Raw genomic sequence first — 25,292 nt, 5'->3', positions numbered from 1 at the left:
CCACAAAAATAGGACATTTCTGCAACCTTTGGGAAAGGCTCAGGCAGGAAATGGATGGGGCTCCTGCCAAGCAGTACTTGTGGGCATTTGGATGTGGCTGTGTGGAGGGTACATCACAATGATTCCAAACCCACATGTGGCCTCCATTCTTCCTGCAGTGCCGGATGCCTAACTAACTTACATCTCTCCATTGATTCTATAGCCAGGAGTTCTATGGTGAGGACCAGGTGACCTTCCCCCAACCTCGGGCTTCATTCTAACCCCATATCCTGGGAGCTTTATGCTTTCTTCACACGTGACAGTGATCCCACTTAGGTTTGGCTTTGCCGCTTCCACTGTGTAAGTTTCCAGAAATTGAATGTGAGACACTTTATATTCCAATGCAATATGGTAACCACCACCCGAACATAAATCTAGTCATTAAGGCTCTAAAAGGAGTGAGTATATTTAACAACAGATGCTGGGGAAAGATGCATCTAGAGTTCTTGATTAGCGTAGCTGCTGATGTCTAGCGCTGTGCACAGTGTGCTCTGTGTGGATGTTCTAAGAGGTAGTCTTCGTTTGTGAGTGCCCTCGCGTGACTCGGGGGTTAATTTATAAACAGGATTCTAAGGACTGCTCCTCCCGAGGGCACCATTGAGGTTGCCCATCTTCGCTTTCAGATCTCTGCAGCTCCAGGAGTGCGTTCCGGGTTTTTATTGGCATTTTCAGTCAAGGAGACCATTTTCCTTTGGCTTTGCTATTTGTCGAGTTGACCAAGCTGCCGAAGTCTGCTGTGTCTCCCCCGCATCATTAATAACTATTAGAACTGGGCCCGGCCCGGCTTTGATTAGCACTACGGTGCCTCACAACCAGCGGCAAAGCCAAACCTAAGTGGAATCACTGTCACGTGTGAAGAAAGCATAATTAAAGGACTCAGGCGAGTCCTTCCATTAGCAAACTGTATGGTCAACGTCCTGTGCTTTGTTTTTTATTTTAAATCGGGTTCTGAGGAGGGATAGGCTTTTGCTATAATAACTAAATGACACTTTTTGATGATTTCTTGAGAGAAGCAGTTTGCCGATATTCTCTGAGTGAGTTGAGGCTGGCTGGTACTTCTCAAGCAGAGAGATTACTTTATTGGGGTATGGTTGACATACAGAAAGCTGTACATATTAATGTATACAACGTGATTAGGTGGAGGTGAGTGTACAGGCATGGACTGTCATGTAGCTGCTGGCGGTAACCTTTCTGATGTGGTCAGGTGACATAGACACCAGCACTTGCTCTCTACTTAACCTGAGTTGCTTCTAGTCGAAGCCCACTGGGAACAGGGAGGCCTGTCCTAAGCTGGCACCTGGTACTTCTGGATGCCTACAGCGGGCACGCACATCTGTAACTGGCACTGGCAAAGCAAGCTTGGCTCCTCTTCTTATTCTTTCCCGCTCACCTTTATCCCCAGCCACATGCACGTCCAGCACGAGGCCTGCGTCCGGTGCCTCTTGGAGCCCTGCGTTGGAAAGGAGTGGGCACAGGTCCTGGCCATTCACACAGTCAGCTCCACAGCCAGACACCTCTGCCTTCCCTCCACCCCCCACCCCAGCCGGACAGCTCACCACACCTGTTCTCCCCTTCCCTCCCCTGCAGGGGTGTCACTCTGGCAGCTCCGTCCTGAGGGAGGGCAGGGTGAGCTCCCCTCAGCTACTTCCTCACTCCTGCTTTCCCTCCTGAAACAGAGCCACTGAACACCCTTGCAGGCCCAGGATCCCAGGCTCTGAACACACAGACCTCTTGGAATGAGGGAAGGAAAACATACTGTTCATTCTCTTCCAGGAGAAAGAGTGCCACAAACGAGCTATCTCACATTATCTTGTCACAGGATGCATTTGTCATCACTCCCTCCTGGGACTGGTGGCTAGCAATATTCAACTGACATCTGCTTTTCTTTGTAAAACAAACACATATTTTCCCAGACTAAGAGGTTATAGGATTCGTGATGAAAATATCTTGAAAACTAAAGCACAAGTGCACACACATTTAGACTCCCATCTTCCCACCACAGGGAAGTAGTCGCCATTATGACTTGCGTGCCTTTCCTCCCAATGCATTTCCGTTGCATTCTTTGTATTTTAAATACGTTTGCTATCAGGCTTTGGACCCTACGTTTTCACCGATGTCTTTGTAAGCTATTTTGGAATCATATCCCATCTTGGTTTCCCATTTTCATTCAGGGTTTTTAGGAGAACAAGATGGATCATTCAGAATCATCCTTTGTTCTCTATCACCTCAGAAAGAGTTCAAAAGGATGTGGGTAGGAGGAGGGTGGTAAATTCGCTTGATTAAAAACGAACAAACAAAAACGTCCAGAGAGAGGGGCCAGGCAGTCCCAGGGGGTGTTCAGAGAGGAGAAAAGTGCGTGGGCAAGCAGAGAGGTTTGGTTGGAGACTCGAGCTTTTCGGTTCTCGGGGGGAAAGTCAGTCCTTGGTCAGCCTCAGTCCCTGAGCCGGTCTGGATGACCCTTTCCTCCGTCCGTCCTGGGCTTTCTCATCATTGGACTTCAGGCGAGTGTGGCTCAGGCAGAGCCAGGTCTTTATTGTGGGGTAGGTGTGTAGGCACATGCACTTCATTCCGCAGATAAAAAGCATTTGGAGGACAGAATGGCCAAAAAATGAGCCATCCTACTCAAAGTTTCCAGCCCTATTTCTATTCCTGAATCTTACCAATTTTTTAAAAAGCATTTTAAAAAAGGGTAGGGAAGTAGTTACAAATTAACTCTTTCTCTTGATGAATTAGAGATTAATCTTTTGGAGGTACAATCATTTCTTGTAAGGAGGTAGAAAACTAATCCAAGTTCTCTAAGAGGAAGTTTTAACAGTTCAGAAATGACTGGTAGAGTTATCATTTATAATTAATATGCCATTGATGCTATGGTGCCAGACTCATTGCCAATATTTTTTTTAAAACTAGAACACAAAAATTAATTATTGGTTCTACTGGTATTTGCTATAATACAGTAATTGGAAAATGTATTTATAAATGGAATTGTATGTTTTTGTTGAATAATGTATTATGGACACATTCAGTAATCTTCCTGGGATCTCCCCAACCCTTCATTCTCCATTTCCTGTTTCTCAGTGATACCATGTTTCTTGTGCTAAGTGTCTTTATTCTGTAGCAGTTACTTGAGAAAATGCCTTCCCCTGACTAAGATGGGAACAATTTGCCTACCCAGATATGAAACCTTTCTTTAGCAGGTGCATTTCTAATTTAGATGATTACATCTTGGTTTATTTCATTTCATTTTGGTCTTTAGTGTGTGTGGTATGTGTTTTTTAACGTGCCTGCCTAGTTTCCGTCAAACCTTGGGTAGACAGATTTTTTTTTTGTCTTCTCAAATACACAATGTCCCCTAACCGAACAATGAAACTATTTAAAAACGCAGGGAAATGTCTCCCTGCCCAGATTTCCTGATTGCAGACTCAGAAGCACATCTTGTGGGTCCTGTACCCTTGCCCCCTCTCCCTGGGACCGAGACACTCTTTGAGAAATGTTGGGGATTTTTGGTGGTGCGCCTCAGACACACAAGTTGAGTTAAAACAGAAAACCAAGTTGATGGAGATAGCTTTGTCTGATGACACTTTTTATCACCAGGTGCTAGTGTCCAATTTGCTCAAAATTGACATGACCTATTGCTTTCTTTTAAATTATTTTAAAATATTGAGTCTTTCAGATGCAAAAAAAAAGGGGGGGGGTGATTTTTTTCTCCTAACTAAAATGAGAAATAATTTTTGTCATCTGAAGAACATAGCACCACATTTTTGGTGTACTGTGTGTGAGGCAGATTAGCTAACAGCACAAATGGTTTTGCTCTTACTGTGTAATTATGTGAGTTCAGAAACTTTGGTGCCTACTTGAATAAACAGTCATAGCAGATGAAAGCTGAACAGAAAACACTCTGAGCACAAAGAGCAGAGGCAGAAAACACTCTGTTATATGTCAGCCCTCAGTTTTGTTATTAACTGAGAAGGAAAATATTATGTGTCCACAAAGCCCCAGGAATGGCTCACTTGTCAGCTATGGACAGATTTTATTTTCAAGATCCCTGCGTTGCATTGTTGTCTTCATATGTATCTTGATCTCTCAATAGGATTTAGGGTCTATCTATCTATATATATATAAAAATCCAGTGACTAGAACGCCATAATGACCAGAACGACGGGTCGCTATGATGCCCACTGCAGCCAGCAAACCAGCTTGATTGGGGGTGGGGCTGGTGGCCAACCTCCTGTGGCCCCTCCTCCCGGCTGGCCCCGCCCTGATCGGCCTCTCCCACCCTGATGGAGGGCAGGGTGGCCGGCCAACCCCCCGTGGCCCCTCCCTCCAGCCGGCCCTGTCCCTGATTGCCTCCCTACCCCAATAGGGGGCGGGGCCAGCCAGCCAACCTGCAGCCCCTCCCCCTGGCCTGCCCCGCCCCTGATGGGCCCCCACCACCCCGATCAGCGCAGGGTCCCTCCCCTCCGCCATCTCCAACCCCATTGGCCCCCCACACACCAATCGGGGGTGGGGCTGACTGGCCAACCTCCCACGGCCCCTCCCCCAGCCTCTGACCCCCGATCAGTCCCACAAACCCCATTCGGGGGCGGGGCCCATCTGCCAATCACCCATGGCCCCTCCCCCCAGCCAGCCCGGCCCTGAACAACCCGATTGGTGTGGGCCAGCCAGCCAACCTCCTGCCATCTCCTCCTCCCGACAGGCCCAACTCTGATCTCCAATTGGGGCTGGGCCGGCCAAACCCCACACATGCACAAATTCATGCACCGGGCCTCTAGTTTTAAAAATAATAAGCAAAAGTAGCCTGTGGGAGATTCCCCATTCATTTCTTTCTTAGTATCAATGATTTGTTTTTATTAAAGTGAAATATCCTAATTCTAGTCTTGATATGCAGTATGATTTCCTGTGAGTGAGTTACTCAGAATCCTCTTTCTTTTTTTTTTTAATTTGTATTGTTGAAAGTGTTACATAGATCCTCCTTTTTCCCCCAAATATGGAAATTTTATGCAGCAGGGTGCCATCTCTCTATACCATTGAACTTCTGCTTAGAACTGGTTTCCTGAGAAGGCCAGGGATTCCATAACTTTAATAAACAGGAATCCAGGAACACAATGAGCAGGAACTCTCTGAGTCACTGCAGGGAACGTCCGATGCATGTAGGTTGGATGCCTGGTGAATTGGGTGAAGAGGGGGAGTTGGTGTGTTAGTCTGGAGCTCAAGGTACTTACTTATAAGGGCCAAACCCCAGGCAAGGGACAAATGACCTCACCTCTTTAAACACAAGGCTGGGCCTGTGAGAAATAGATGGCCACGCCCCTAAAAGGCAGGCCAGTGATTTGAAGGGAGTGAAGCAGGAAACTTTTCCTTAGTAACTGACGCTTCTCTGACTTGGCACTGGGACTTGTCTGAACTCCTGCCATAGATTTATGTAATTCACACAACTTAGAGGCACCTTTTTCTACACACAGACACATTCCTATATGAGTTCTCTTAGAGTCTGGAAAGTCTCTGTGGAGCAAGAATGGGGGAAGATGCCAGACTAAAGGAATGTTATCTTGAAAGACTAAGGTACAACAAAAGTATCCAAGATTTGGCGTCACAAGATTATAGAAGTTGTAGATTTTGTGTTGGGTTTGTTTTATGTTGAGATGTATCATTTCTAAATACTTCAACTTAAAGAAAAACAGCTTGTCTCAATGTATTTATTATACGTTTTAGATCTTCTGCTGGACAGATTCAATTCCTAATACATTTAGTCCTGTTCTCCAAAGCCAGTACATGAAAAGGTATTTCACATCACAAATTTGACTCCTATGTTCTCTAGTAAAGAGCCAGATCTAGAAATAGAAAAGCAAAAAATAGCCATGTTAAAGGGGGCATGATCCGGAAATTTGGATTTAATTTTGAAATCTATTCAGAAACAGGGGAATAAAAAAATCTGATTCACACATGGTTGTGTCTCACTGGGCCAGCTGGCCTGGACGGGGATAAGGAAGAGCAGCCTGCTTGTCATGATAATCCTTGTGTTGGGTCATCTGCCGTTGTTTCCTTGAGAATACTCTGTGAAGGAGGGACTGTCCTAATCATGACATCTCACCTGTCTGTCTAGCACGAGCCTGAAAACTCTCTACACGTATATTCCAGGATAAAAAGCATGCCCCTTGGTGACACTGAGGTATCTGTCCATCGGGGCCAGGCTTGTTGCCTCCAGAAAAACCTCTCATTCTCATGTGAAACTTTACAGCTTGACCCACCTCCTCTATCGGACCATCAGGCTGCAGGCTCAGAACTCTGGTTTGGTTCATACTCAAGAGCAGCTCCATTTCTTAGGCATGGATCCATAGTCATCACGCTCACCAAGTGCTATCTGGGACCAGAATGCTGAGGTTAATTTACAAGGATATATACAGTTAATATTGGGCTTAGGCCCCTTAACGTTCTTATTCTCCTCCTTATAGACATTTAACAGAATGGTTAAAAGCACAGGCTCTGAATGAAGGCAGATTGCCTGGGTTTGGATTCCAATTCTACCACTTACGTGTGTGTGATCTTAAACAGTTTCTGGATTTCTCAGTTCTTCAGTTTTCGCACCTGTAAGGTATGGATGAAAATAAGTCCTACCTCCTAGGGTCATCATGGACAGTAAGCCTCTGCTTGGCATGTGTTAAATAAACACTTGGTCAAAGTGAGCAGTTGTTATTGTTGCTCCTGTGACTCACATTGGGACAGAACTCTCCAGGAAGCTGGTCAGAAGCTTGTTTGGGCAGGATGGTAGCAGAGCGAGGCACGTTCGATGGCTTAAATGCTTAATGGCATTGGGCAAAGGTGGGCAGATGCACATGGTTTGGGCAGTTGATCTGAAACACTGAAGCGTGGTGGGTGCAGTCCTTGCTTGCACCTCTGCCTTAACTTTGCCAGTTTGAAGCCCTTGGCCAGTGCTTCTTTGGACTCTTGAACCTGTGGTTCTGCAGCTTTTGTCTTTCGGTTTCTAAAGCCAACCAGTCATTTTTTATTTTTTTTTACTGTTAAATTCTTTCTGTAACTGCGATAACATTTACTATCAAGCCTACCTGCCTTAGAACCAGTCTCTTTAGCTTTTACATAATTCAATGTATTAATTTTAGAAGTTAATTCTGCGAGCAGTCTTATGCTGCTTGTTCCAAGATCCTTGAGGGAAAGCTTTGGTGTAGCATTCTACGAATGAAGACATATATGCATGAAAGGATGTATGCAAAAGAGAAAGACCAAAATGCTTTCTTTTGACACCTAATATTTTGAAGCACTTGCTATGTGCCAAGCACTAGGATAGTATCTTTACATTCTTTATCTCATTTAATTTCTCCATAGCCCTCTGAGGTAGCTTATATTCTTAAACCCATTCTACAGAGCAGTAAATTGAGGCTCAGGGGAGTTAGATTTTGAAGTCAGATCTACCAATGGCGTTTCATAACTGTACTCCTCTAAGAAATAGCCAAGTGAAATCTAAAAGAACTCTCCCTTCCTTTGTGGAATTGAATTCTGATACATTTCCATGAGAAGGAGTTAGATTTATCTTCACATCTAATGCAGATCTCTAACTTTGAATGTGCCCTGGGTGTGCGAGCCACACGGCCTCCCTTCCTTGGCCCTAGCTGGTGTGCTCTAGCTGGTGGTGCTGCCTTGGCAGTCCATGCATCGTCTTCCGGAGCTAAAATTCTGTTCCTCCGCTCACAAATGGCAAGACCAAGGAACATTCATGACCCAGGCTGAACACTGAGCAACTTCAAGGCTAGCATCTTCTGGTATCTCCCCAGACCAACTGTCTTCAGCAACAGAATTGATTCCTTGTGGCCAATTTCATCTTTGCAAAATGAGGCCAACTAAGAAAACATCAGTGGATGCAAATGAGGAAAGAAAAGACATCTGTCAAGTTAATTAAGAGGAAACATTCCTTTGACCTCTTGTTGTTTTTTCTTTTGTTTCTTTTTTTCCTGTGTGTCCTGCCAAGGTGGGGTGGTCTCCTCTTCTCAGAGGGCTGCATCCTTTTCTTGTTGTAAACAAATAGTGTGTATGTGGGAAGGGGTGGGGGGGTGGGAGAGGGGCTGAGTGCTTCAGTGTGGGATGAATGCACAACTAATTTTAATATCCATTTGGCAGTTTTCCTGTTGTTTCTCTGGTTAGGAAACATTTTCTTCTACTTCTGCCCATTATCACAGCTTTGACATTCATGTCGTTAACAGAATGTCATTTTGCAAGATACCAAATTAGGCGCAGCTAGCAACAAAACATACTGAACAGGAAGATAATGGCTTTTTGCCCACGTCTTTTTCTCCCCGAAAAGAACAAAGTGGAGCTCTGATGTCGGCCTCCCTTGTGTGTGTGTGTGTGTGTGTGTGTGTGTGTGTGTGTGTGTGTGTGTGTGATGCTTTAGAGCTGGAAGGGTGTAAATAGTCGTGCTATTCCCTCTGGGCATGACATACATTTCTGGTGAGTGTCAGAAAAGGAGACCTGTTAGTTCTGGAAGTAAAGTCCCCTCCCTTTTGTGGGTGAGAGAGGAGCGGCCCCAGATTCCTCTGAACTTGAGAGAAGGAACAGAGTTTTGTTTTTTATGGGTAGTGCTTAGCTATGTAGCTAAATTCCTCTCCTAGACTAAAATATAGCCACAGAATCCAATGTTTGTAGCTATTGCTAAGAGTATGGGGAAGCCTGTATGTAAAACATTATATCAGTTCAGCAGATATATATCTCTCTTACACACACACACACACACACACACACACACACACACACACACACACAAATAAGATTTGGATAGAAGAAAACCTTCCAATCCAGCTTCACAAAGCTGTGGACCATCTCTTAAAAGCAATAAATGTAGGAGAGAGTAAGCACAGGGGAAAGGAGTTCATAGTAAAATTTTATTATGGTATTTCCAAAGAGGCAGGTCAGAACCTCAGATTAAGGTGTTGCATTTACTCTGATTTGGTACTGCCACCACTTTCCATGGTTTTTTAAAGGTATATTTCCTTACTAATGGCTAACAGAGAGTAATCCAGTACTATTAAATTAAATTGACTCAAAGTAATTTTTATAGTTGGACTTTGAACATGTTTTGTGTTTTTTTTGCTACTTAAAAAAAAACATATCCAGTTGTGACTTTTACCCATGTTAAACATGAAAATGGGAGTTTTAAAACAATGTTAAAACATACATTCCCCCAACACACACACACACACACACACACACACACACACGCACGCACACACACAAGCACACACGCACACACAGTGGAAGTTTAGAAAAACATTAGTTTGTATTTTCTTTAGCTCCCCAACATGCCTATAGGTTTATCGTTGGTCCCTGACCACAAATGCCCTGAGAACACCCAAAGTCTTGCGTGTTTGACCCTGACCCCTTTACCCAGGTTTAAAATTGGGGCCCTGCCTCCACTCCTCCCAGCAGTCCTCATTGCCACTTTGGTAGCCCAACCGTAGGCAGGCTCATCGGTGGGTAACAGCGCTTTACCCTTCCGGGGCAGCTTAGACACAGCTTTGAGGGACTCCACACAATGTTTGGGTCAGATCAGCCTTTGCAGCAGTTCCCAAGGTATAGCGCGTGCCTTTCAACTAGTAGATCAGAATTAACTACGTTGGCTTCTCAGCACTCTCCACACCCTCCTCCCAAGTAGGAACAGTCTGTGCTCTGCCTGTTTCAGGTGGGGTTTGACCTCTTATACTCTTGGGTAATCCTAAGTCCAGAAGTCATCTCCTCGTTGACTCTCTCCCCTCTTAAGTGTCCTCATCCAAACAGCTAACCTGCCCTGATGTTTTAGGGTTCCTCAGCAGGCACACAGGCTTGGTACCTCCTGTGACTTGGGTTACAGATAAATAGCACTAAAAAAAATCCACAGGTGTTCAGACCCCTTCTCACTCGAATTACTTTTTACTTCAAACATTTTTATCAGCTGAACTTAGCCTGCTACTATAAATCTCACATCATTTACAGCTCCTACTTGACTTTGGCCATTGTATTATGTCCCTCTTTTAATTCCGCTGATTACCCTACTATAATTTTATTCAGGGTGACGTGTTTATAGGTTTTCCCAGTAAGATGTTTCATACCATATACCCAGCACCACAAACCTGTCAGCTCTGTGTCTTTGCTTAGTCTAAGCTAATAGCATTAGACTCTATTATAATTACCATCTTGGGTCAGTTTAGTCTTGTAAATTAGGCTATGTTTGTCCTCCATGTTAAATTATAAACTTTCTAGAGGCAGGAAACATATTTAATTATTCATTGAAAAACATTTATTGACTCTATATTCAAATCATTTTTATTTTCTGTATTTTTCTGGATATCCAGAGATTTGCTGTTATATAGAGTATAATCTTTGCCCTCAAGGTATTTATCCCTCCTTCTAGATTGTAATCTCTTTGTGGAATTTTTGGTTCTGTTTGTTCACTGAATGGGTGACGACAGCATGATGTTCTGCCTGCCAGGATCACGGTGGTGCAACATGGTGAATGTCAGCTACCCATCAGTCACATGCTAACATGACATCACAGCTCACTGTGCCAGCCACATGGAAATTGCTCCATTGGTATGTCTCACTTTGAAATAGCAACAAAATGGAATAACTAAGAAGAAATCGGATTAAAAAATGTTTATTGTGTCAGGCGGATCACTGAAATGAAGGGCTTATTTAAGGGAAGGCCAGTGAAGTGAAAGGACAGTTTGCCATAGTATCTGTCTATATATATAAAACCCTAATATGCAAATAGACTGAACTGCGGAACAACCGAACAACCCGTCGCTATGACATGCGGTGACCACCAGGGGGCGCACGCGGAACATGGCGGGCGTCAGCAGCAGGTGGCAGAGTGCGGAACATGGCGGACGTTGGCCACAGTGGGATGGTAGAGCAGGTGAGCAGGAGTGCCAGACCAAGGCAGGGCACCGGTTGCTGTCATTGGGGCGAGCCTCTGGTATTTACTGAAAATTCTTTGATCCCACATGCTGCCATCCTGCCCAGTGCTCGCACCTGCTGCCAGTGCCGGCCCCACTCGCACCCCTAACCGGCATCGGAGCTGCTGCTCGCACCCGCTGCCAATACCGGCGCCAGTCCCAATCACTTGGCGCTGTCAGCAGGTGCGAGTGGCGGCTGCTGGTCTCGATCACCCCTGAGGGCTTCTCCACCTCCCCCTGCTCCTGAGGGGCGATTGGGGCAGCAGCTGCCTCTCGCAGGCGCGGGCTCCAATCACTCTGCGCTGTTAGCAGGTGTGGGCGGAGCTGGCTCCCTCAGCGCATGGGAGTGGGGCTGCTGGCAGACAGAGGACCATGGGCTGCGGCAGGAGGGGCCAGGCAGGGGCCGAGACCCACCCCTGTGCCCACCGCAGCCTCGCGGCCCACAGTTTCTTTCAAGGTGCACGAGACTAGTATACTATAAAGTTCTAGTGCTTTTTATTTATGAAAACATGTTTCCAAGATGAATGGGGTTTTATCTCTTTAGATGGCAACGGATTTGTGTATGTACCTCTCTTCCAGATTCTGCCTTATCTGAATCAGTCTTCTCTCTTGTTTTATACCTCAAACACTCTGAGAACGTCTTCTTCATCTTATTATCCCCCAATAATATTTTGTACAAAGGAGTAGATGTTCCAGAAAATAAATTTGTTACCTTGAATACTTTCTTGCTATTGTCTGTATGTTCAGCCACCTCCCTCTTTGTCTATGAATACAGCAAATTGAGCCAGACCTCACTATAGGCTTATCTTAATAGATTAGATATAATTCTAAGAAATGTTGTATATAGTGATATATATATATATATATATATATATATATATATATATATATATATGAATAATTTTTTTTTTCCTCTCAGAACTTTTGAAAGCCTGGAGACCTATCCCTTTCTCCAGGCATATAATTAGCCTAAAGTTTTTGCTCCTAGGTGAAAATAGTATGAGCAACCATTCATTTCCATTATAATCAATGCCTTCAAAATAAATTTTTCTACTAATGGAAAAGTTAAGTTCAAGTATCCAGCCAATAATATCAATAGTAAGCATTCATAATTGCAAACCCCAGGACCTATGGACTAGGTCATTACATTGATGCATGTATGCAAAAGCCTGAAGCGCTCAGGCTTGGTAGTCAGGTATCAGCACTGCTGTTCCCCCCGTTTTGTGGGGAAGAGCATGGACTGGGCCAGCCGGTGTGGTTCAGTGGTTAAGCCTCGACCCATGCACTGGAAGGTTGCCAGTTCAAATCCTGCTCAGGGAACATGTTCGGGTTGCAGCCTCAGTCCCCATTAAGGGCGTGCAGGACGCAACCTATTGATGTTTCTCTCTTTCTCCCTTTCTCTCTAAAAGTTAATAAAAACGTATTTTTTAACAAAAGAGTTATAGACTGGTATAATACTTGCCTTGAATTTAGGGGCCTTTTTTGGGAGTATAAATTAATTTTAAAATAAAATATTTTATTTTAAAGTAGGATTACAAGAGATATCTGTGATTAGGGCTGCACATCAACTTAACGTCCTCACTGATCTCCCTACATCCTTCTTTGGTTGTTTCAATTTAGCAGCCAGAATGGTTCTCCTAAAAGTCATATTATGTTCAGAACCTTCCAGAGGCTTCCCCTTTCACTGAGACTAAAAACCAGTGCTCATACTGTGGCCTGAAACTGCCAGAGATCTGTGCCCTGTCCTCTCCACTGCCCACTTTGCTGCATGTCCCTAGCCCACTTCACTCCTGCCACACTGGCCTGCTTGCTGTTCCTGAGCATTCCTGCCTTAGGGCCTTTGCTCCTGTGGATGCTCACTCCACCTCAGCCTTCTGTTCTTATTCACATATCACCTCCCCAGTGAGACCTTTCCTGACCACCTATTTAAAATTGTGATTTTTCACATCTGCACTCCTTGTCTTACTTTCTGCATTGTTTTTCTCTATCACCATCTCCCGTACTCTAAATCAGACTAATTTATTGTGTTTGTTATCTGCTTCCTCCTGCAGAATGGGATCACCTTGAGGGCAGTGGGGATTCTGTTTGTTTAGAATAGTACCTAGCATATATGAGGGACTCAAAAAGTGATTTGTTGAATGTATTAATGAAAGCCAGAATGGAGCCTTGATTTCATGGGCCATAGGGAAGACACTGGCATTGCCTTAACTTCACATAAGTAACAAAGTATGTCTCAGAGACAGAAACATTAATGCTTTGTTCTGTGCGGCCTCATAAAGAGAACTGAGCAAGATTTTTTGGGGAAAGTGTCCAAATAAGATTTTAAGGAAGATTTGCTTTATGTTGTATAATATATTTTTCCTTTCAAATGCATCCTCAGAGATATTTTTTTCAAGGCTTTTGCGATCACATTTATAAATGCATAAAGGCCTAGATATTTCATGTTGCAAAAAGGAAAAAGAAATGTGTAATATATGCTTATATACTTTTAGTACATTTAAAACCCTAAAATTTGTTTCAAATGAATAATCTAAAAAAGGAATGGATTAGACCAATTTTTATGTTGCCACGGTTAAATCTCAAAAATATAATGTCAAGTGGAAAAAAATATGTAGTTACAGAATCTCTATAATGTATAGAGTGTGAAAGTATAGTTTATACAAAAACCAAAAGCATGACTGTCATTGAAGTACAAAGTGAACATGTGTCAATGATTTTATTTCAATTATTAATGAGAGTAGCAGTAACATATTAAAACGGGTTCAGAGAAGATTTTGAAAACCAGACATATGTATGTTTTTCAATTAGGAATGATGAAATGGATTTGCTAGTAGATGCAAAACTGATTCATACCTTGTAGTACATGATATTAAATGTTTGGGTTTATCTTTCCATGGAGTGAATATTGATTGATTATATCTGTACCATACAAAGTTAATTTACAATATCATGGACAAGAATCATTTGTATTACTACCAGTTTTCCACAACTTCTGTCCCTTCAGAGTTTTTAAATAGGCTAATCAATAGAAAGATAATGAAAGATACTCTTATGGACTCGCTACCCCGGGGGTTCACTATAGAGCGTAAGCCACTGAAAGGAAAGCCAATCATCTTGTTTGCACAGTTCCGGGCCTTTGCCACTAGTTCCTGATATGCGATTACTGCTAGTGAAAATGTGAACACGCACACAGATGTTGTTCGTAGGTATCCATGTATCTACGCTAAAGGACCAGCAATGGATGGGGAAGCTATAAGCCACAGTTCCTTTAGTAGTTGCCTAGTTGGGGACTGGAAAGTTGGTTTGGATGTCAGAGGCACATTTCTCCCTCTCATACATATATGAAAAGATGCAATAGTTGTTTATTCCAGGTGGCGGGATAATTACTAGATTATGTTTATATATTTTCTAAATTTTTAAAATTTCATTGACCAAAAAGTGTAAATATGTTTACAACTGTTTCTCTAGTCTGGTCCGGCCCCGTCATTGGAAAGACAAGGAAACAGAAGCCCGCTGGGCTTATAACCTGTACGCAGCAGCCCCGCATTGGCGGACAAATCTTGGCTCCTGGTCTTGCCCAGGTTTTCTCCACGTCAGCCTTCTTTGTTTAAGGAATATTCATATGTTCGTATTCTATTAAGGTATTAGGGAATAGTTAGCAGATGTTCATATCCAGCAAAGCTTTGGTGTGTAATTGGTCTCTTGTGCAAATTTATCAAATTTTTCATCAAGATGAATTAATAAATTATAGCCTCGCCTCTGAGAATTCCTGGGGCTGTTCTTATGCAGTTCACGGTGTGATCACTGCCCCTCAGTCGCGGTCAGTCAGATTCCATAATGAGCGTTGACCTTTCAAGTCAGCCAGGAATGTTAGAAATCACTGCCTGTTGGGGCTTCCTCTCCTCGGCTTGTCTTGCCATGATCAGACATGATCGGTATTCATGTTTCAAAATGAATGTAATTTAAAATTAAGCTGGGGTTCAGCTCCTCTGAACAGTTGCTAAAGGCCGCAGCCTGGTGGGCCTCACGGCTTTTACAGCCTTGGTTGGGGATAATTAGCAGGTTTTTCTGCCAGGAGAGATGTGACAAAGCCAGATGTGAAACGTTTACAGGCCCCAGCAAGCCCTTCCTATGGAACCCTGAGCATGAGAACAACCTAGGCGGAAGTAGAGTGTGGGTGCTTTGGACCAAAAATGTGGTCACGGCGTTCCCCCCCTCCCTTCCTCAGCCTAGCAGCCCGTACTCCTCTTTGTCCTTCACACTGAGTCAGCCCTGACTTAGAGGATGAAACGCATGCTCCGACTCTGTCTTCCTAGCACAGGGAAGGCACTGTTGGCAGTAGTTAGGAGATCGTGAAACCGCTTTGGTGAGTGGGAACAGCGAACTCAAGGAGCAGGAGTGGTGCCCTGTTCAGTCCCCTCTTCACCTGCCTGAGCCAGAAAACATGCGAATAAAACACTTCCTTCTGGTAGCCACATATCACGAACGTGCCATTTCCACCTGAGTGCCTGCCCTGCTGTGAGGTTCTCAATGAGTGTTCTGTCTCGGCTTGCCTTGCCTCCCAGCCCGCAGGGGCCAACCAGCCCTGCTCACTCAAAAGTACTGCCTTTGCCCTGGTAGGTGTGGCTCAGTTGGTTGGGCGTTGTCCCGTGCACCGAAAGGTCGCTAGTTCCATTCCAGGTCAGGGCACATGTACAGGTTGCCAGCTTGATCCCCCATGGGGAGCATGCAGGAGGCAGCTGATCAGTGTTTGGCTCTCATCTCTCTCTCTCTCTCTCTCTCTCTCTCTCTCTCTCTCTCTCTCTCGTAAAAAAAAATCAATTAAAAAAAGTACTGCCATTGTCTTTCCACCTTCCATTCTTCTCAGATCCCTGGTCCACACTATTTATTGTATTGTGTATGGTGTATATGTCTTACCTGTGGGTGGATCTTTCCAGGGAGGAACCAATAGAATGAGGTAAACAGAAATGCTTTCTGGCACTTTAAGGTAAAAGGAACATCAGCTCTTAACTTTTAAAAAATGTATCCTCACCTAAGCATTTGAGCTTGCACAGATTTATCTCCAGTTTTTAGCCTTGGGAACAAAGGTATATAATTCCCAAGTGAAACTGAAGGACATATGGACTCAAGTTTCTGCTCAAGTTCATTCCCAAAAGCCTTCTTTCTCCTCCACTCTTTAAGAAGAAATGGAAGCCCCTCACCCTGCCCGTATTCCGATCTGAAAGCCAAAGGCAGGGGTGTCCACTTCCCACAAAGCTCCTCCTCCTCCTCTTCCTCCTCCTCCTCCTCCTCCTCCTCCTCCTCCTCCTCCCCCCTCCTCCTCCTCCTCCTCCTCCTCCTCCCCCCTCCTCCTCCTCCTCCTCCTCCTCCTCCTCCTCCTCCCCCCCCCCCTCCTCCTCCTCCTCCTCCTCCTCCTCCTCCTTTCTCCAGTTGAAGCAGCACACGGAGACACCTACTCTGCCTGCGGTCACAGGCTCCGTTTGTTCTCTCAGTTTGGAAGGTTGTACAGTGATGGCACAGTTCTTTACTTGCAAAATCTAATTTAGCCAGAGCAGACAGCCATCTAAACTTTGGACACTGGCAAAGTGGTCTTTGCATCAAGTTGGGCTGATGATGCCAGTAAGCATTTCTTTTGTTTCGTTTGGGGGGTGAGGAAAGCGGCGGGGCAGGGGGGGGGGAAGGGGTGACACTGCCTGAGAAAAAGCAAGGCTGAATCAACTTAGTCACGTTTGTGAAAGGGAAGGGACCTTGATTTTGCCCAAGTGGCGATGTTTCCACTATTTTATCATTTTATGGATCAAATGAGCATAGTGTAGTCACCAGCCCCTGAAGGCTGCCTCACACTGCCATAGGCTCCTCCTTTCATCAGCAGAAAAGAGTGTGACGCCTAGATGAATAAGTAATGGCAGCAGAGGTCAGCTCAGCTCTTGCACCTGTGTCATTATTAATGTGGGCAGTGTCATGTGCTGAGACAGTCCAGGTAGTAAATACTCATAGGTCCTGTCTACCCAGAGCTTTCTTACTGTGGGATTAAGTGTAGATTTCACCTCATTTATTGGGAGTCAGGTACCTAGAGCAATAAGATTAGGTGACTCTCAGAGACATCAGACACAGGTAGTATTGAGACAGAATGGCCACCCTTCCCCTCCAACCTTGCAAAGTTATCTACAGAATATCTTAGTAGGGCCCTAGAATTTTAAAAGTGATTATATATCAAGATCGAGGTATTTTGAGGTTAAATACAGTATAAAATGCCCCATTACCTTTAAGAATGTTAGCAACAACTAAACTAATTGCTGAGGCCAAGACCCTACTTTATGAGCGTAGAGATTTATTTTGTGTACTTATGAAAATGTATCTTGACCTGTATTTTATCAAGTCTTGATTTGCCACACTGAGGAGTATTTCATGTCTAACATGTTCCTGTTTGATTGTTGAGAGATTCAAGAAAGTTCCAAGTCTGTTATCTTGGAACTTTTTTAACTCTCTAGCGTCATGCTCAAGATCCATATGAGGTTAGAGAAGACACTTCCAGCTCTGATGGTTATAGCATTTGTCATAACATATGCCAATTATTTAAAGTTTAGTGTAACAGACTACCAGTACCTTAAATGTGGTAAGCTGTTAAAATTCTGAAGCAGTTTGTTTTTAACTTCTTTTAATTTGCTCTTGTATTCATAGATGAAGAATCCTTATTTTTTTTTTCACTCTAAATTGCATTTATAGTCATCTGTTTGTAAAGATTACAAACCTTTATAGAGAGAAGGCAAACACAGGGTGAATATAATATAAAGTTTTTTCATATTTTATATTTTCATATTTACCAAGCAAGTATATTCATTTTTTTGGTTTTGTTTAGACATTTCTTTTTTAGATTTTTTTAAAAATCACATTTTAGAAATCAATACTTTTCTACCCTTTTATGATAGACTTTTAAATAACTGATTAAAATGTTAGATTTTTTGTTTGTGTTTTCTTTGTTATAAATCTACATTTTTAGTTATTTATTTTGCTTGTTGTGGTAGTGTACTAGTCATTCTATATCTCTTAATGAAATTCCAATTTTTTAAAGTTTTCTTTAAGAAATATTTTCTAAATATTAGGTTTATGTCAGCATATTTCACTAATAGCTCTATTTAAGATATTCATCAGATGACTAATTCTATTTATTTACATTTTAATTTGATTTAAATATATAAACAATAATTGAATGTCAAGAGAAAATCTTCATAAATGATGTAGAACAAATAGTAAATATAAAAAATAATACCAATAGCCATTTTTTGGATAACTAACCCTTGTTTCAATTAATTTGCTCAAATTAATAAATAACTTTGCTGAGATTTGCAGGGTATAAATCTGTCGTTTTTAATTTATTTTATTAACACCAGCAAGTTGGTATACTTAAAATACCTGTATTAAAATGAAAGGAGACATTAATTTGAATTAACACTAAGTATAGTATACAGTTTATTTGTAAAACAATCACACTATCTGATTTAATAATTATGAATATAATAGGTTGAATGCAGTTCTTGATAGATGAGTTGGTAATAACACAATCCACCTTCATAATTAAGTATCAAGGGTCTATTCTTATTCAACAGCTTCTTTAAGGCTGACTAAACATGATCTTAATTATACTCACAGATTATGTTACAGGATGTTGATTGCTCCAGTTAGGAAAATAAAATGATGCAGCCTCAACTTAAGAAATTATAAATATGGGCATGTTAACAAATGATGATAAGCAGCAAACATCTAGGAGAAAGAATTGGTTTGCAAGCCAATATTGCTGAAAGAAATTGCATTTGGTTTAGAAATGTATTATATGCATATTTAAAAATGTTCCTTTCAAATATCTTCTACAAACTCTAAAATATATCTAACTTAGAAGTCAGGTGAAAATTCCTGTTTCAAGAACCTGCTCTAGCAGGTATATTCCTAATTAGAAATACATTATAGTAAACCTTTAATGGTGGTTGAAGGCAGCCCACAGGTAGGAGAAGGAACCAGAGTGCCCTGAAACTTATGGGTGAATTCATTTATTATCTTTCTAATGTCGGTGCTCATAGTAGAGAATGAAGTGCCAACCTGCACCAAAGGAAAGCAAATGGAAATAATACCCACTTCACCATCAACCAGCCTTGCATTTGTCTTATTCTTTGAGGCTTGTGAAAGTCACATTGGAATAAGATTGGCTATTTTATAATTTTCTACTAGCAGAAACAGGAAAACATAGTTGCCCTATGTCCATATATAGCAACTTATTTCTATTCATGGAGTACCAGGATAAAAACGGTAGGGAGTGTGCCTGCGAAAATAGACCTTCCCTGTTATTTTCATGCAAACAGGAATCTGTTTTTATGATTCCAAAATATTTACCTTAATTAGGAATTTGAATGCTGTATACAAGATGAAAAATGAATGAGTAGTGAAATACATTTATCTTAGGCATCGGCTGTTCTATTGACAAAAGGCACAAATGTGAAATTTGTCTAAATAATTAGATTTTTAATTAGTGCATCATTGTAAGATTAATGTCATTGCGCTTCATTGCATGTAATTTTGTATTAGAAATTTCATGTCAACAAAGATGCTACCTGTGGTTTGCTGATTTGAATCCCTAATTTATCACTTGTATGTGTGGCATGTCACATATTTGCCGTCAAGATCTGAAAGAAGGCTTTTGATTATAGCTTCCCTGGTGGTGAGGAATATTGATGATGTTATACTACATGAATACTTTATATTTTCCAATATTCAAGAGGCAGCCACCCCTCAAATATTAGTGAGTGCATATTGACTTGCAAAAATGTTGTTGATAGTATGAGCTGATAGGTAGTTTAACCTCTAGTCTGTGCCTATATTAAATATGCCTGAATTATTATTATTACAATTATTTTATCATTTTTCATCTAATGCTATATTATCTTTTTAAAACTTTGTTTTTCCTTTCCTTTTGACAGTTGCCGAACAAGCAACCGAAAAAGCTTAATAGGAAATGGGCAGGCAGCAGCATTGCCCCGACCACACTCACCTCTCTCGGCTCATGCAGGTAATTAGTTCTCCCTCCTGGAGTTTTGTTTTACTTTTTTTGCTAATTTTATTTATTTATTGATTTATTTTGTGTGTGTGTGTGTGTGTGTGTGTGTGTGTGTGTGTGTGTGTTTCAAAATAATCTAGGTATTTTGAAACTTAGGTGTGTCTTCATGTCTTGTTAGCCTGGTTTTCTTGGTGGTTTCTCACTAAGTTGTTCTTTCTGATGTTAGCTCAAACCTTGTTCTCTTTCACAGTGTTTGAACTCTAAAATTGAGAATTTCTTTTTATGGGGGGGTCCTTTTTCAGATATTTATTTCTCAGTTTCTAAATGTGTGGATGATGCAAGACATGTTTGCACATTAGGATTATCTTTGAGAAGCGCAGACATGTTGGTTCACATGAAGAGGATTTGTGTTAAGAACTTTAGGGGAAGAAAAATATCTTTTGTCTGTCCTTCTAAGTTCTCCACTGGGAACCCCATAACCAGAAACAGACTGACAAGAGGAAAGCATACCAACTTACATAATGTAAGCTTTACGTAACACGGGAGCCTTCACAAGGAAGTGAAGACCCAAAGAAACGGTTAAACTGAGTGTTTTTATACCAGGTTTAATGAAGAGAGGAAAGTTGTACAAAAATGTGATAGGGCAGAGGGGATGAGCTAATTGTGATAAACTGAAATTAGCAAGGCCTATTTTTCACATTCCTCTATGTCCCTTATCTTTAGACATGATAAGGTTTCTTTACTCCAGGCATAGGACCTTACCTTCCACTGGAGGGTTTTATGACCTGCTTTAGGGCAGGTCTTCTTGCACACACCCTTCCTCACATTCCTTCAGCTTGAAATAGTCAGTATGCCAAGATGACGTATTTTGAGGTTGCACGTCCTATACTCCGTCAGAACTAGCCAGCATTTTTTCCTGCTAAAGTTGAACTAATATATATACACACGGACACACACACATACACACACACACACACACACACACACACGTGCTATTACAAACAATGCTGCTACGAGCAGTCTAGAACGTGCCTCCTCTTGTATGTGTGCATTGTGTTCTCTAAAGTCATACCTGTTGGTGGCATATATAATTATCTCTTTCATCCAGAAGCATTGTAGAGACAATAAAGATTAAGAGATGAGGCCCTTGGGCTCAGGTACTAATTATAAGGAAGATAGAGCCATATTACAAAAACTATAATGAAAACTGCTGTATGTTTAAAGTTCTATCCAAGATGGTGCAAAGAAGAGAAGGGTTAATTCCAATCAGGAAAGTCCGGGAGAGTTTGAAGGAACTACTTGCTTAAGCTGTTGGAAGATGAGTAAGACTTTGACAGGTAGAAATGGGGTGAGAGAACGGGAATTCCCAGTGTGTGGCTAGAGGTTGGGAGGTGTATGCTTGATTGTAAAAGAAGATAAAGGTGGAAAGAGAAATGAAACGCAGAGAGTAGAAGGAATTTTGACGTTGAATGCCTTTCAAGGATTTTGAGCAAGATCCGTGTTTTAGGAAGATGTCTTCAGGATTGTGAAGAAGGATGGGTTGACAGTATGAGCACTTCCTCTATTGTACTATTGTGAAAACTCTGACTTCACACTGAAGGGCTTTCAGATGACAATTTCATATTTGAAAGCAGGGCTGTGACTCTTCCTCAGTCCTTTTGCTTGGGTGGGGCGGCACTCAACTGGAGAGTGGGTGTTATCCGTGACACATTTGGGGAGAAGGGAGACACAGAGGTAGCTGCCTCTGTGGAGTAGAATTTTGTTTTATTCATAGTAATAAAAGATGGTAAAGTAGAAAAGGTAAAATTGTGATACTGTAGCAAGACCGCTAAAGTTCAGAAATGTCACTTCCGGGTAAAACTAGAGAGAAACGTGGGGAGACATGTTCTAGGCTGCTCATAGCAGCGTTCTATGTAACAGCTGAACATTTGAAGCAACCTAAACATTTATCAGTTGGAAAATGGAGAAATGAATTGTGGCATAGTCATCCAGAGAACACTGTGCACATAGCAGAAGATGAACTAGCCCTGCACATGTCCACATGGGTGAAACTCGAAGGTAGTATTGGGCAACAAAAGCAAGGAACAAAAGGATATTATTTAAACCATTCATATAAGGCTAACACGAAGCTACAAAGAATATTTTGTTTAGGGATACACACATACACATAAATATGTATGTATATGTGCATATATGTTTATAGTAAGAGTATAGAGGAACACAGTAATTTTAAAGACCAATTTCATGACAGCAGTTACCCCTGAGAGGTGTGAGGGGGATATAATCGGGGAGAATGATAGCAGTTGGTAATATTGTATTTCCAAAGCTGTGTGATGAATACACAGCTGTAATGTTACCATTTATACTTCGGAGATTTATGTTACATCATTGTTATAAAATCAAAAGCTGACAGAGGGGCAAGCAAGGCCACATACCTAGTGGAGGCTGAAATTCTTTCTTTCATCTTTATATTCCTCCATACAGGGCCTGATGGTATATACTAGGTGCTGAGTAATTGATGAAGTCTATTTGTTAACATATAATTCGATTTAAAAAATTAACCCTACTCCTCTTTATAGTGTTCTGTAGTAATTGTACCACCCTTTATGTGCCTTTTGGTTACTCTTTATTACTGTGATTGTCTTCAGTTCTCATATTGAGATTAGAGGAAATGTGGTTAAGACTGTAATGATCCTTTTCATTCTTTCCTCTATGTAGACTTGGGTTGAATTCCTTCCCCTTCACACATCATTTTATGATTTAATCAGAGGGGTGGGCAGAGAGGAGCCTTTCTTTCAGGTTCTGAGAGTACTTTTCCTTACGTTACGGAGCCAACAGGTTGTTTATTCACCCAGAAGCTGTAGAAGTCTGTCAGACTTTTTGTGAGAAATGGCATTCATCACAGTCTGGTAGATTCCTATTTCTGTATAAAAAGAAGAAAATGTAAATTAAGGAAAGGACCAGTTCTCATCCCTTAATATGTGAAATGCCTCCCCACTCACCACGCCTCTTAGCTCTGACTGCCCATTGCTACCTTCTCTGTCGTGGATGTGATCCACAGAATGCCTGGTGAGGGTTCCTAGAAGTCTCCAGGAAAACAAGAGGGAGAAAAACTGCCTTCTCTCCGTGCTTCTGCACCCAAAATGCAGAGTTATGCTTTCTGTTTTTCTTAGTTAGGGATGATCTGAGTCAGGCCACTCATCACTGACACATGACTTCACACCCATCACGTGACTCAGTGGAGATGAGAACTTCATTTGTGGCCTGAGGAAAAGGAAGACTGGCACAGTGTTCTGCAGCTTATCTCCACGCACAAAGCAGTGCTTGTTGAAAGCCAGGGATTCCTCAAAGAACAGTGAACAGGATAGTCCCATTTAAAAAAAAAAAAAAAAAAAAAAAGGAAGGTTGAATATCCTGGGCTCCTATTTCCAGGAAGGTTCTAAGCATGAAATTTAATCCAGAAGCCCCAAAGGAAAGACTAGTGTGTCTCTCCTACAATGAAAATTTCTGCATAATAAACAAAATCAAGAGAAAAATGGTGAAAATGTCTCATGCTTATAACTGACAAACATCAGATTGCCTTAATATAGAAAGAGCTTGTGTAAATTAATGTGAAAATTGATGAGTGCACCAAGAGAAAAAAAATGGGCAAAAGATGTAAATGGCATATCACAGAAAAAAAAATTAAAATGAACAACAAAAATGTGTGAAATGTTGACTCATTGTAATCCCAAGAGAAATGTGAACCAGGATAATGAGATACTATGGTTCATCTGGCATATTGTCAAAAAAGTTTAAAAATTGGTAGAATCCAACAAGAGCAAAGTTGTGGTGAAGCAGTTCTTCTCATATACTATCGTATTCATCATTGAGGTACTACTGTGGAGGGATTTTGTAGACATAATTAAAGTCCCAAGTCAGATAACCTTTTATACAGAGATTGTTTGAGTGGGCCTGACCCAACCATACGAGCCCTTTAAAAGAGAGCGTTTTCTCTGGTGAGGGCAGAGCAGTTAGAGGTAGATGTGAGCCTGAGATTGATTGGACGTGGCAGTTGCGGACTTGGAGTTAGGAGAGGGCAGCGTCCAGGAGCTGGAAGCAGCCTCAGGCTGACAGCCAGGATGAAATGGAGACCTTAGTCCTATCACCTCGGTGACCTGAATCTCCACAGCCTGTATGAACTGGGAAGTAGATTCTTCCCCAGTCTCCAGATAAGAGCCCAGCCCTGCTGACACTGTGATTGTGGCCACATGACACCCTGAGAAGGAAAACTAGGTGAGGGTTCCTAGGGAGCTGGGAGCTGGTGCTTTTCTGTCTTTCTTTGATTTTGGCTTTGAGAGCCCCCTGAGCTCAAACAAGTCAAGCCTACCTAAGATTCATAAATAGATGATCACTTTTTAAGCCATTAAATGTTTGGTAATGTATTCCTTAGCAATAGAAAACTAATGTAGGTATTATTTTGTGTGTTTATTGGTTTTATTTTTAGAGCCGTATTTTATTGTAAAATCACTATATGCTAATTTCCTTACCTTCCTGTTCTCCAAAGATAAGCATTACTAAGTTGCTCCTTTCTCCTTCCAAAAATTCTTATGAATATGTGTAAATATATTTTCTTGAATAAACAAGGTACAGGTATCTATAGGAGACCATTTTAAAATTCTGCCTACTCCAATATTACTCCCATAGAGTATTGGATTCTAATGGTAAAAGTATGAGCTCTAAAATTAATTATGCTTATAGAGGGTGACCCACAGGCTAGATGTAGATAAATAACCGAGACCTACTGATTCTAGGCTTTTAAAGTCCTAAGAGCAAATATTGCCCTATTGGCCAAAATACCTAACCTTTTGTGTCTTCAAAAATTGTTTTACTGTGAATTCGCAGGTGATTACGTAGATTCGTTTATAAGAGGATTTTTGGAAGAAAAGATGGAAAGAAGTATCAATTTCCTATTGGACACCTCTGGAAATTATTCAAGACAGGAAATACCTTTAAAAAGTTCACATAACCTATTAGGTTAGTATCTAGTATATGTATATCATTAGTCACCACTGTATTTGCTGCTTCTCGGTTCACCAAGCCCCTCTTCGATGATGGAACTGACCTAAGATTGACATTCCTACCACTAGTGCAGCACAAGGGTTTCCTTTTCTCTAATCCTCACCAGTACTTATTATTCCTTATGTCCTTGATAATAGCCATTGTAACAGGTGTGAGGTAAATTCTTAGTATGTTTAATGTGCTTGTTTATTAATCTTTTGTAATGTCAC

General features: G+C 41.8%; 1 protein-coding gene across 19 annotated transcripts in view; it reads left to right on the top strand.

Annotated features, from left to right (window-relative positions):
• MAST4 (microtubule associated serine/threonine kinase family member 4) overlaps positions 1 to 25,292 on the top strand; it is a 522,072-nt gene that overhangs the window by 400,057 nt on the left and 96,723 nt on the right. For 10 of the 19 annotated variants that reach the window (XM_079794432.1, XM_079794436.1, XM_079794425.1 and 7 more), the window contains 2 exons: positions 19,946 to 20,034; positions 24,907 to 25,038. In XM_079794432.1, coding sequence (XP_079650558.1) covers positions 19,946 to 20,034; positions 24,907 to 25,038 — 221 coding nt within the window. The remainder of the gene's footprint in view (positions 1 to 19,945; positions 20,035 to 24,906; positions 25,039 to 25,292) is intronic. The other 9 variants (XM_079794438.1, XM_079794433.1, XM_079794437.1 and 6 more) reach the window with 1 other exon arrangement.

The sequence above is a fragment of the Cnephaeus nilssonii genome (genome assembly GCF_951640355.1).
Source record: "Cnephaeus nilssonii genome assembly, chromosome: 2".
NCBI classification, from domain to species: domain Eukaryota; kingdom Metazoa; phylum Chordata; class Mammalia; order Chiroptera; family Vespertilionidae; genus Cnephaeus; species Cnephaeus nilssonii.
The sequence above is the reverse complement of the archived record's forward strand: the minus strand, read 5'-3'. Positions and strand labels throughout refer to the sequence as shown.